The sequence below is a fragment of the Salvia hispanica genome, chromosome 4, assembly GCF_023119035.1.
Source record: "Salvia hispanica cultivar TCC Black 2014 chromosome 4, UniMelb_Shisp_WGS_1.0, whole genome shotgun sequence".
Classification (NCBI taxonomy): Eukaryota; Viridiplantae; Streptophyta; class Magnoliopsida; order Lamiales; family Lamiaceae; genus Salvia; species Salvia hispanica.
In genome coordinates, this window is record NC_062968.1 from 52,851,329 (window position 1) to 52,864,840 (window position 13,512).

General features: G+C 38.0%; 1 protein-coding gene and 1 pseudogene across 1 annotated transcript; both read right to left on the minus strand.

Annotated features, from left to right (window-relative positions):
• Positions 1–955: 955 nt before the first annotated feature.
• Positions 956–2,750, minus strand: LOC125219940 (cytochrome P450 76T24-like). Its single transcript, XM_048122034.1, has 2 exons — positions 1,861–2,750; positions 956–1,757 (listed from the first exon to the last, which is right to left on the minus strand). Exons 1-2 carry the CDS (start codon positions 2,734–2,736, stop codon positions 1,143–1,145), a joined length of 1,491 nt encoding a protein of 496 aa, XP_047977991.1. The 5' UTR covers positions 2,737–2,750; the 3' UTR covers positions 956–1,142.
• An 8,932-nt stretch (positions 2,751–11,682) lies between these two features.
• LOC125218926 lies at positions 11,683–13,512 on the minus strand (annotated as a pseudogene).

Genomic DNA, 13,512 nt, shown 5'->3' on the forward strand with positions numbered 1-13,512 from the left:
ATAGAAGTGCTAAGATCTAAAATGGGGATCTTCATAAGTCAGAGGAAGTATGTTCTTGACCTACTGACTGAAACAGGAATGTTGGACTGTAAACCAGCAGACATCCTATGGTTCAGAATCACGGTCTGCGGATAGTTGAAGGAGCTGAAGCTACTCACCGGGCGAGATATCAACGCCTAGTGGGAAAGTTGATATACTTATCCCACACCAGGCCCGACATAGCATATGCAGTTGGAGTAGTCAGTCAGTTCATGCATGAACCCCAAGTAGCTCATTGGGAAGCGGCTCTGAGGATTGTTTGATATCTAAAGGGGTCAGCGGACCATGGGATTCTGTTCGAGAATCATGGACATTTGGAGATTCACGGTTTCACTGATGCTGACTGGGCAAGAAACCCGAATGACAGAAAGTCAACGGCTAGTTATTTCACCTTTGTGGGAGGAAATCTTGTCACATGGCGGAGCAAGAAACAGAAAGTGGTAGCTTTGTCAAGTGCTGAAGCAGAATTTCGAGGAATTAAGAGTGGGCTGACTGATATTCTTTGGTTGAAGAAATTGATGACAGAGCTGGACTTAAAATCACAGGAGTCGTGCAAGTTATTCTGTGACAATAAGGCGACAATCAGTATATTTGAGAATCCAGTTCAGCATGATCGTACGAAACATGTTGAGGTGGATTGACATTTCATCAAAGATAACATAGAGGCCAAGACGGTAGAACTTCCATTTGTGAGATCTGAAGATCAACTGGAAGATATACTCACTAAAGCTGTGAATGCAAGAAGCTTCCATGAGATACTAGGCAAGTTAAGAATGGGCCCCATTACTTAACTTGAGGGGGAGTGTTGGAAAGAAATCAACTACAAGGAAAGAAGATATTCTTGGGAATCATATAATAATTGTAATTGATACTTTCCTAGTTATCATTAGGGTAAATCTTTTCCATGTAAAGTGTATTCCTTAACCTACTTAATGGGCGTGTAATTCCTCACAGGAGCAAGCAAGTTGAATGAATATACAATCACTCTCTCAACAAATACCAAGTAACATAAACAGTTTTCTAGATCATATAAGGAAAGCATTAGAACATGGAGTAAAACTTAATACACATATACCACACGTATATATTCTATATTTGTCGACTCATAGTTTGGTGGGAATTGCTTTGAGAGGTACTGCCTTTTGAAGAGTAATTCCGAAATTCTCATTCATGTCCATTTCTTCTAGCTTCATATTTTCCAGTTTCCACTCAAAATTCCCCACAAATGTTACCAACATCTGATGCACCATTCGATCCGCCAACGGCAATCCGGGGCATATTCTTCTCCCTGTGCTAAACGGAATCAACTCGAAATTTCGACCCTTAAAATCTATATTGTTGTTTTCGTTCAAAAATCTCTCAGGCAAGAACTCATCTGGATTCCTCCAGATTCTTGAATCTCTACCACTCGCCCACACATTGATGAGAATCTGGGCATTTTCTGGTACTATGTAGCCATTTATTTCCACATAGGAGCTGGCTTTGTGAGGTAGTAGGAAAGGGGCTGCTGGGTGTAGCCTGAAGGTTTCTTTCACCACTGCTTGCAGATATGGCAGCGATGAGATGTCTGATTCATCAATTTGCGGCTTTCCATTTTCAGACATGAAGCTCCTGATTTCGTCTCTGAGCTTGACCATTTTTTGAGGGTTGCTTATTAATTCTGTCATCGCCCATTCCATTGTTCCTGAAGTCGTATCGGTTCCTGCTAGGAGTAGATCCTGCATACCGTGTTCTCAAACAAGTTTAATTATTGATAAGAATAGCCGTATCAAGACAAAAGGGATCAAAAACTTTGAAGAAACCTTAGTAGTATATTCGTACCAGAAGAAGATGTCTTATGTCATCTCGGCTAAGCTGAGCTTCATCTCGTCGGTGGATCTCAAGAAGCGCTTCCACCAAATCGCGTTTCTCGACCCCCGATTTCAGTTTCTCGTCTATTATCTCATCCAATTTCGCAAACAGCTTCACAAAATTAAACTCCGCCGCCTTCAAAATCCCCTGCGGATCCGCCGGTTTCAGCAGTGGGAAATAATCAGCCAAATTAGGGCTTCCGATGGATTTCATGACTCCCCACACCACCTCCTTCATCTCCTGCGACGACTCCGAATCGAACCGCGCGAACTCCATCGAGAACAGCGACGCCGATATCAGATTCAGCGACGTCGTGAAAGCGGCCTCACCTACGTCCACAGCGGTTCCGCGATCGCAGCGCTCCGCCACGAAGTCGCGCAGCTTCTGCAGCTTCTCTCTCCTCAGACCCTCGCTGGCGTCAAGCCGCGGAGCCGAAAACATCTGCTCTTTGCATATCTTCCGCAGCTTCCGCCACTGGTTTCCGACGGGCAGCCACCCCACCGAGAACTCGTGGTGGCGGAGGGCTGTGATGGCCGAAGGAATGGTTCGGTTTGAAAAGGAAGAGTCGTGTTTTTGAAGCACAAGTTTGGCGGTTTCAGCTGAGGAGATTACTACGGTTGTAATGCTGCCTAGCTTTAGCAACATCACGGGCCCGTATTTCTGGGATAGTTTGGCGAGCGAGTGGTGGGGTTTGGGCCCGAGCTGGAGGATGTTTCCGATGATCGGGAGCCCGTACGGGCCTGGAGGAAGTTTCGATAATTTTCGGGCCTGAGAATTTGATGTTAGAATCAGTATGCATATCCATGCAATGGACGCTGCAAAGATCGAAGATGTTAGAAAATCCATGAGAAAATTGAACTTCGATCTTTAGTCGAAAAATTGATGAGTATTGGTATAAAACTTTCTATATATATAGAAATAAACTTAAGTCTAATATTGATTTTTTATGGAGTACTATTTGAAAAAGAAAAACAAATTTGATTTGGAGTGGCATTTTGGAATAATATCTACGGCTTCTTCACTTATTTTAATTTCTAGTACTACATCAAAAATCAATTATTGTTCACATTTTTTTTGTTGTCATAGTATTGCACTTCACATGTCATTCTTACTATCCAAGAATTTTATAGAAAATAATAGTACATGAAAAATACAAATGTAGCTAGCTAAAGGCCTTACATAATGATGGCGCATATATTTTATTTATAAAAAAATTGTAGTGAATTAAATATATATAGAGCATATAATATAGAATGAGAAAAAAAAATAAAAGAAAAAGAAAAGGAAAGATTAAATTTTAAAATATAAATATGTCGTATTTTGCCAAAAAAATTAAAGAACTACGAAAGAAAGAAATTCAACTACAGTGAAACATAATAATGATACACATACACTATCTTGTAGTGAGAGTACGTGATTTTTTGTTTGGACATAATCTTTGTTATTATATGTAATTTAATATAAATCAAAATAGTTTCTTAGGAGTACTAAATTGTCGTAAAAGTATTTTACATCTCCTAAAAAAGTAAAAGATTAAAATACTTTTATTGATTGAATTTTTTTCAAACCTTTAGGTTTTTTTAATCGGGAGAGTACTATAATTAGTAGGCACTCAATTCGACATGAAAATAACAAGATATAATAGAAAGGAATTTGTCAAAATAGAGTTTATCTGGGATTATATTAGTTATAAGTATACAAGTGAAATGTATAATTATAAAATGGAGTATATTGTAATCTTATAGCATTAGCATCATAGGGACAGACCAAGACCAAGATACATTGTTAAAGGCTGAGCTTTTGAAAATAATAGTAATTTAATAAAACATTAGAATTGCAATCAAACATGGAACGACATGATATTTTCCAAACCTTTAGAGTGTCCGCTATGGGAGGACACGGCGGCCGCTATGGGAGGTGGCGCAGCCACGCCTCCCTATAGTGGAGGACGAGGGTGGACGGGGCGGGGGGTGGTGAACGCGGGTGCACCAGCTACCTGGCAGGGACGGGGCGGTGGGGTGGAGGACGTGGCTCTGACTGCGGCTCCCTGTGGCAGGGCCAGGAGATTTGCGGCCGTGGACAACTTTTTATTTTTTTTTATTTTGTTTTTTTTCAATTTTTTTATATTAGTACTCCTTATTTCACTCCCATTTTACTTCCATTCACACACATTTACACCCTTTGAATTTTTTTTATATTAAATTATATGTTTTTTTCTAATTATAATAGTTCAATAATTTTTATTCGAATTAAACAAAAATATACCAACAATTGATAAAATATTGTGATTATTGACTGTGGACAAGTCCACTATAAAGCTTGACTATTGTTTTCGTGGCCGTGGACATCTTTTTGTGGCTTGTCCACCGGCCATGTCCACACAATAATTAAAACTCTTAGATCCTTCAAATCTAGAATGCATATATAATTCCATCATTCTAATTGGGATCAATTTTATGATTGGTTTGGAGTTTTATATAAAAATATCTCATCGATTAGATATACCTATCTTTCAAAATAAAATATGTTCCCTAAAGCATCTTACTTCAGTGGCTGTAACATGCGACTGTAGTTTGGTTGTTTTCATTTCAATGTCCATGCAGTCATTTTCATGGGGTGGATCCCCTGCTATGTAGGGAAAACTGAAAAAACACAGCACAATGTTGTGCCTCAGAAACGACAACGTTTATGTTTACTTGCTTCATTTTTTTCTTATTTAATAAACTATACAATTGGTAGTAATAATAGTTAGCCAGCGATTCTTCATGATTAGATTTAATCGGGATCCTAAAACGACGCCGCTCTTATATTTTGATTTTGCTTTTTCTTTACTATAGTGTTGTTTTTAAATATATAAAAAAACTAAATTAAACTAAACGTAATTAGAGATTAAAAAATTAGTAATTAAATTTGTCAAACAATAGAAGTCAACTAATGTATTTTTAAAAACCTTTTGCAATTTTTATATTTATATAGCAAAATATCAGTCCTAAGATAAAATTTGGTAATAGTAGTTTGGAGAATAATTAAATTTATCAAACAATAGAAGTCCATATGTTAGAATAGTGTATTTTTTAAAATATATTGCAATTATTTTTTATTTATATAGTAAAATATTAGTCCTAAGATTAAATTTGGTAATACTTTGGAGAGTAATTAAAGTTTCTCGATCTTTCCGACTAGTTTTTACTGAATGAGAAATTTGAAAAAGCAATAAAATTGAGACAAAAAAACTTTATATGGAGTACTATAAAGTAGTATTCCTTCCATCTCATTGTATGTGACATATTTTTTTTTCACACGTATTGTAGAATTATAATAAATTATTAAAGTTGAAAGAAAATAAAGCAAAAGAGCAAAAATATAGAAGATAGTCTTTTCTATATTATTCTCTTTTAATTAACGTTCTATCTACTTTAACTATTTATTATGATTTTTCCAAAATATATGCGAAAAAGAAATGTATCACATACAATTAGACAGAGGATTACTAATTTTTCATTTTGATTACAAGTAACAAATGTACGTAGTAGGCCAGCGGCGGATCCAAGGAGGGTAGTAGGCCAGCGACGGATCCAAGGAGGGTAGGAGGGTGCGGTCGCTCCTCCCCGACGACTAGTTACCATGGACCTAGATATAAATTTTTCATGTTAGCCCTATATGTTTGCTTTCAAAGTCGTCCCAGAGGAAAAAAGAAATCCCGCAGTGCTATCTTGGATCGATTGGTTGCAAGTCCAAGCCATATTAAATTTAAACTAACTCTTATGAACCAAGTTGCCCAACTTAATATCCAAGTTAAATTCAGGCTTAGCAAATTCTATGTACGTTTAAAAAATTGAAGAGACGAGCTTAGAGAATCGAGAGACAGTGAATAGGTGGGATTGAGGGTAAAGACTTAAGAGCATCCGCAGCGGTAGCAGGGACGCTGCTCGTCCGTCCGTGCCGCTGAGCACGGTGCCGTCCGTCCGTCGCTGGAGCCTGTCCGTGCCGCTGCTCTTAGCTAAGAGCACGTGCGTGCCGCTGAGCAGCCCTACGTGGCACGCTCTGATTGCCAACGGCTATGCCGTTGGCAAATTCGGTTTTTTATTTTTTATTTTTAAAAAAATTCGAAATTTATTTAAAAAAATATTTTTAAATAAAAAAAATATTTTCCCACTTCCCAAAAAATTATATCTGTTTTCTACCCACTTTTAATTTATTTTTCAACTTTTTTTCCCCAAAATTCACATTTTCATCTATAAATACCCCCACTTCAACACAAAAAAAATCACATTCTCATCTATTCTATCATCATTCATCTACATTCTCTCATCTTTTTTCCTCATACTCTCTCATCTAAATTCCCACCACACTACACAATGTCCGGCTCCGGCGATCACCCCTCCGGCAATCGCGGTTGGAACCACGATTGGTTCGACTCCGAGGCCGGATATAGTCCGGAAACCCAATTTACGGCCCCTCCTCAAACTCAAGGTTTGCAAGCTCCGGGTGGTTACCGTCCTTACCCGTTGCACGACCTAAACGCCCCCGGGTTCGGGTGGGCTCCCGAACCCGGATCGGGAGGGAGCAGCAGCTCTACTCCTACTCCTACTCCTGCTCCTACTCCTCCTGTTCGTGGCACCCGCACCCCGTACACTCCGGGTGAGATGATGGCGATGTTCAAAGCCTACTTGGCAGTCTCTCCGAAGATCCGGACGTCGGCACGAACCAAACCGGGGAAACTTATTGGTGGCGTATCACTCGCCTCTACAATGAAACCCGGCCGGCGGGAACCATCTATCGCAATGATAGTATGGTTCGCAATTGCATCTACAGATGCAACGAGGCAATCGGGAAGTTCCAGGAGATTTACCTCTAGGAAGAGCGGTCGGCGGGGAGCGGCACGAACGAGCTCGACATCATCACTGCCGCCTTGGCGGCATACCAACGGGAGGAGTACAAACCGTTCAAGTACCTCGATTGTTGGCAGGAGGGGCGCCAACATCCGAAGTATAGGGGCGGCATAGCGGCATCCTCCTCCAGCTCCTCCGGCAAACGGTCCAAGTCGGTTGCCTTATCCGACGGCGTCTCCGATGATGTGGCTACCCGGCTTGCCGGAGCTAACTCAGGGTAGCCCCGACAGCTGGCCGGCGGTTCCCGCCCGCAAGGAAGGAAGAAGGCGGCGGCCAACCGCCCCCGCCGTCGCGTCTCGACTCCATCCGCCCCCGCCCGCCCCACTCCTACCCCCGCTCCCTTTGTGCCTCCTCCACCCCCGAACAACACGTTGTGGGGCATCTTGATCAACTCTATATGAACGATACATCTCGGATGACTCCGGATCAACTTGCAACACATGAGCAAATGATCCGGGGTCTCGAAGAGCAATGGGGGATAGAGGGACTAGTCTTCCACGTGTGTAATTTTTAATTTGTAGGATTTTAATTATGTATTTTTATTTTCTAGGATTTTAATTATGTATTTTTATTTTTTAGTATTTTAATTATGTAATTTTTATTTTTTAGGATTTTAATTATGTAATTTTTATTTTGTAATGTATTTTTATAATGTAGAAATGTTTTTAATAATTGGAGTATTTAAATTGAATAATAGAATGGTGGGACCCTTGAGCTTGTCTTTAGCTAAGAGCACGGATGTGGGTGTTGTGCTCTTAGCTAAGGACAAGGAGTAAAAGTGGGTCCGGGCCCACCTCCGTGCTCTTAGCTAAGAGCACGGATGGGGATGCTCTAAGGGCTCCTTGGTATGATGGAATGGAATGAAGAGGGAATGGAATCCACTCCATTTTTGTGCTTGGTAAGCACTAGGAATGCAAAAGGAATGGAATTGTTTTTCCTTGATTGATTCCATTCCTATATGTGTTGAATGAAATATGAATAATTAATATGTTGATTCTACCAAAAAAACACTACACAGACTACACACACTACACACACTTCACACATTTCACACACTACACGCACTTCACACACTACAGACACTGGTGTGTGTGTAATGTGTAAAATGTGTGAAATGTGTGAAGTGTGTGTAGTGTGTGAAGTGTGTAGTGTGTGTAGTGTGTGAAGCACGTGTAGTGTGTGAAATGTATGAAGTGTGTGTAGTGTGTGTAGTGCGTGTAGTGTGTGAAATGTGTGTAGTGTGTGAAATGTGTGTAGTGTGTGTGGTGTGTGAAATGTGTGTAGTGTGTGAAATGTGTGTAGTGTGTGAAATGTGTGAAGTACATGTAGTGTGTGAATGTGTGTGTAGTGTGTGAAATGTGTATAGTGTGTGTGAGGATTTTTCAATTATTAAAAAAAATTAATTTTATTATAAAATTGTGATTATATTAAATTTAAATATAATGTAAAATAATATTTATATAATTTTGTTAAAATTTAAAATGAGAAAAAAGGAAAATGGAATGGTCATTCCTTAGCTAAATTGATGGAATGAGTATTCTCATGTGGAATGGAATGACCATTCCAAAAGAAATGGTGATTCCTGATAAAAATATTTATCAAGCAAAGGAATAAAATGAAGGTAAGAATGTCATTCAACACCCTCATTTCATTCCATCGTACCAAGAAGGGCCTTAAATTTTTCGCCTTAATGTTCCATTCAATTACCAAAGGTCATTTAGCTCCCACATTTTTTAGACATCCAAGTCTGTTACCAAAGTGTATTTAGCTAAGCATGTCATATATACGCCTAATGCCCACCAACAAATAATATTTAATCATTGAAGCAATAACTTTTGCGTGATAAGCACAATGGTCAAATAAGATAATATATATTACTCTGTCCATTTCACAAAAGTACGCATTATTATTTCCTTTATAATTCATCTCACAAGAATATGCATTTTCTAATTTTAGAAACACTTTTTCTTTATTAAAGTGAAACTCATTCTCCACTAATAATACTTTAATTACTTTTTCTTTCTATCTCTTTTTTACTTTACTAATTGTGCTTTAAATTTTTGACCAACTAAGAGCATCCCCATCCGTGCTCTTAGCTAAGAGCACGGAGGTGGGCCCGGATCCACTTTTATTCCTTGTCCTTAGCTAAGAGCACAACACCCACATCCATGCTCTTAGCTAAGAACAAGCTCAAGGGTCCCACCATTCTATTATTCAATTTAAATACTCCAATTTTTAAAAACATTTCTACATTATAAAAATACATTATAAAATAAAAATTACATAATTAAAATCCTAAAAAATACAAATTACATAATTAAAATAGTAAAAATAAAAATACATAATTAAAATAAAAAATACATAATTAAAATCCTACAAATTAAAAATTACAAACGTGGAAGACTATTCCTCCAACCCCAATTGCCTCTTGAGACCCTCGGATCAATTGCTCATGTGTTGCAAGTTGTTCCGGAGTCATGTGAGACGTATCGGTCATATGGAGTTGACTCAAGATGGCCCACAACGAGTTGGTCAAATTCCATACATCCCATAAAAATAGTACTTCCTTTTTCCCATAATAGTTGAGTCGAAACTTTTCGACACGGAATTTAAGAAATGAATATTGAGTGTGTTAAATAAATAAAAAAAAGTAAGAAAGAGAAAAATGTTGAGAGAATAAAAAAAATTGAACAAAGTATAGAGAATAAAGTAAGAAAGAGAAAAAAAGTTACTATATGTGAAAATGACTCAACTATGAGGGAACTTCCTGGAATGGAAAAATAACTCAGCTATGAAGGGACGGAGGGAGTATTCTTTTTCCATCTTAAAAGGTGAATCTCATTCTTCATTAATAATACTTCAATCAATTTTTCTTCTTACATCTTTGTTATGTTACATTTTCGCATTACAACTCATACTTGTTATATTTTCGCATTAAAACTCATACCGACTCTAAAATTTATATTTTTATAGAATAGAAAGATTATTATTTTTTGTGTTACTTTGAAGCATGTTTTTGTTACTGACATCAATCCTGGATCCGCATATCAAAAGTGATAAGGATAAGACTATATGAATTTAGTTGGTTGTTTTTTCTTATGTACTATATGATCTCTATTCACTACTAGAGACGTACATTGTAGTGGTCCCTCACTTCATATAGTCCATACAATCAAGTGGTTTTAATTTTTTACTGGGACCAAAATTGATTTTTTTTATATAGACAAAAATGATGGTTCGTTGAAGTATTTAATTAGCTTGATTTTCCTTCCGCTTCCTAATAAAAGATGGCATTGTTTCGTTATTTTGGGACGTCCATTTATAAAAAATATACTACTCTACTAACTCATTACACTCATATTTTATCATAAAATTAATATTATATAAAAAATAAAACTCACAATCTACTATTTTTTTCATTTATATTCTTTACAAAATCCAACAATTTTTTAAAACCAACCTCTAGTCAGAATGTATCTTTTATTAAGGGGGAGTACTATGATTTTGCACAATTCTAGGCTTCCTACCTCCGTTGATATTAGCCCGAATTTCGACTTGGGAGTAAGATGAATAATTATAACAACTTTTAATTTTCATATTTATTATGAGTTTTGCAATATCATTAGAGATGATCTTAGTATAGGTCCCTGTATATATCTACAATCACTTTGTATGATAATATTGTTTTTCATTATGATGCTATTATATATAATTTGTGATTTATAAGATATTATTATTTTCAATTCAATTAATTAATTCACTTTGTACTAGTTTGTTCTTGTTTTGGTTTGTCTTTTGACATATTCTCTCGGGTATACTCGAGTATCTGATGTAAAAAAAACCTTTTGTTAATATATAATTTGATTTAATTATATAAAAAAAAAGATAGGGTCAGGTTATGCATAGCACGGAGTTCATATTATTTTTGGAAACACTTGGAAACACTGACACTAAGGGTAAAAGATCTTATAGTAAAAGATCTCATTTACTTTTTGGGAAAAACTTTAGTTGGGCCCTTTCCGGTCATGATTTGAGGCCCAAATCTAATACTGTTATACTCCCTCCGTCCCAAGATAAGTGACCTACTTATTTTGGGCACGGGATTTAAAGAATGGTATTTAAATAAGTTAAAGTGGAGAGAGTAAAGTATGAGAGAGGGAAAAGTAGAGGAGAGAAGAGAGAATAAAGTAGGTGGAGAATAAAGTAAGAGAGATGACTTTTTGCTAAAAATGGAAATAGGTCACTTATAGTGGGACACCCCAAAAAGTAATATAAGTCACTTATCTTGAGACGGAGGGAGTATTAGTTTTTCGGATAAGGGTATGCATGCGTTAACATTTTCACATATGTTAGACATTGTTGGTAAAATTGGTTTTGAGTTTTTTAAAGAATTTAATCAGTTTAGTGCTCTCTTCAGTCCGCCAATTATAGTCTTAATTGGTTTTTAAATTTTAATAAATTATTTGACTTTATAAAGAAAAATAAGAAAATGAATTAGTGGAATTTAGAAATCACTAATACATTAATATTTTAATATAATGTGAATACAAGGATTTATTTGAAGAGTGGGTTTACTCACCTAAAAAAAAAAGTAAATTGAACTTTAAATCGTGAAAACCCAAAATGGTAAAATAAAATAATTTTTCACGGAGTAGTACTAGTTTTGAGCTTGTATAAATAGCAGCTAATTTGGTGGTTATATATTTATTTTTACATAAATTTATGAACTAGAAACGTGGATAATTATAGCATTTGTCTACAAACAAATTTCTGGTAAAACAAAAAAAATATATGCTAAAGTTGTGTGATCAAGGCTCGATAATTATTCTAGATTAAAATAAAAAATATTTTAATATACTTATTGATTATTATAAAACAAAAATAACAATAACAATAACAATAAACAAACACCAAAGTATCATAGATAGAGTTTTCTAGATCATATAATGAAAACGTTATAACATATTTGGTAGGGGTGATAACTCATCTAGGGATGAAAATCTATGAAAGTAATTTTTTTTCATGAATTTTCATCCCTTGATGAGTTAGGACTTTCATGGATTTCCATCACTAGATGAGTTATCACCCCTACCAAACATGGATTATACTATACGTTTATATTCTATATTTGTCGACTCACAGTTTGGTGGGAATTGCGTTGAGAGGTATTGCTTTTTCAAGAGTAATTCCGAAATTCTCATTCATGTCTATTTCTTCTGGCTTCAGATTTTCCAGTTTCCAATCATATGATGCACCATCCGATCCGCCAACGGCAATCCGGGGCACATTCTTCTTCCCGAGCCAAATGGAATCAGCTCAAAATCTCTGCCCTTAAAATCTATGTTGTCATTCTCGTTCAAGAATCTCTCCGGCAAGAATTCATCCGGATTCCTCCAGATTTTGGAATCTCTCCCACTCGCCCACACATTGATGAGAATTTGAGCATTTTTTGGTACGACGTAGCCATTTATTTCCACATCACAATTGGCTTTGTGGGGTACTAGGAAAGGGGCTGCGGGGTGTAGCCTGAAGTTTTCTTTCACCACTGCTTGCAGATATGGCAGCGATGAGATGTCTGATTCTTCAACTTGTTGCTTCCCATTTTCAGACATGAAGCTCCTTATTTCGCTTCTGAGCTTGGCCATTTTTTGAGGGTTGCGTATTAGTTCTGTCATCGCCCATTCCACCGTTCCTGAACTCGTATCGGTTCCTGCTACTAGTAGATCCTGCGTACCATTGTTGTTAAATATTCACACACGTAACATATAAAACTGAGACAGTTAGAGATGAGGCGTACCAAAAGGAGATGTCTTATGTCATCTCGGCTAAGCTGAGCTTCATCTCGTCGGTTGATCTCAAGAAGCGCTTCCACCGAATCTCGTTTCTCGCCCCCCGATTTTAGTTTCTCGTCGATTATCTCATCCAATTTCTCAAACAGCCTTCCAACATAAAGCTCCGATTCCTTGAAAATCCCCTGCGGATCCACTGGTTTCAGCACCGGAAAATAATCGGCTAAATTGGGCCTGGCGAGGGATTTTACGGCGCTCGAGATAGCCTCCTTCATCTCCTGCGACAATTCCGAATCGAAACGCGCAAACTCCGCCGAGAACAGCGACGCCGACAACAGATTCAGCGCCGTCGTGAAAGAGGCCTCTCCTACGTTCACGGCAGTGCCGCGATCGCAGTGCTCCTCCAGGTAGTCGTTCAGGTTCTGCAGCTTCTCTCTCCTAAGATCCTCGCTGGCGTCCAGCCGCGGAGCCGAAAACATCTGCTCTCTGCATATCTTCCGCAGCTTCCGCCACTGGCTTCCAGCGGGCAGCCACCCCACGGAGAACTCGTGGTGGCGGAGGGCTTTGGATGCCATCGGGGTGGTTCGGCTGGAGAAGGAGGAGTCGTGTGTTTGAAGCGCGAGTTTGGCGGTTTCTGGTGAGGAGAAAACTATGGTTGTGATGCTGCCCAGCTTCAGCGACATCACGGGCCCGTATTTCTGGGATAGTTTGGCCAGGGAGTGGTGGGGTTTGGGCCCGAGCTGGAGGATGTTGCCGATGATCGGGAGCCCGTACGGGCCCGGAGGGAGTTTCGATGATTCCCAGGCCCGGGAAATTAGAATGCATATCCACGCAATGGATGCTGCGATTACCGAAGGTGTTACAAAATCCATGATTGTGATCTAATGTTAAAAAAATTGCTGAGTAAAATTTTTATTTATAAAAATAAAATTTACATTTAA

Coding starts and splice junctions, on each gene's coding strand:
- LOC125219940 (XM_048122034.1), bottom strand. CDS start 2,736: ATGGATTTTCTAACATCTTCGATCTTTGCAGCGTCCATTGCATGGATA. Junction 1,758..1,860: donor ACATAAGACATCTTCTTCTG/GTACGAATATAC, acceptor CACGGTATGCAG/GATCTACTCCTAGCAGGAAC.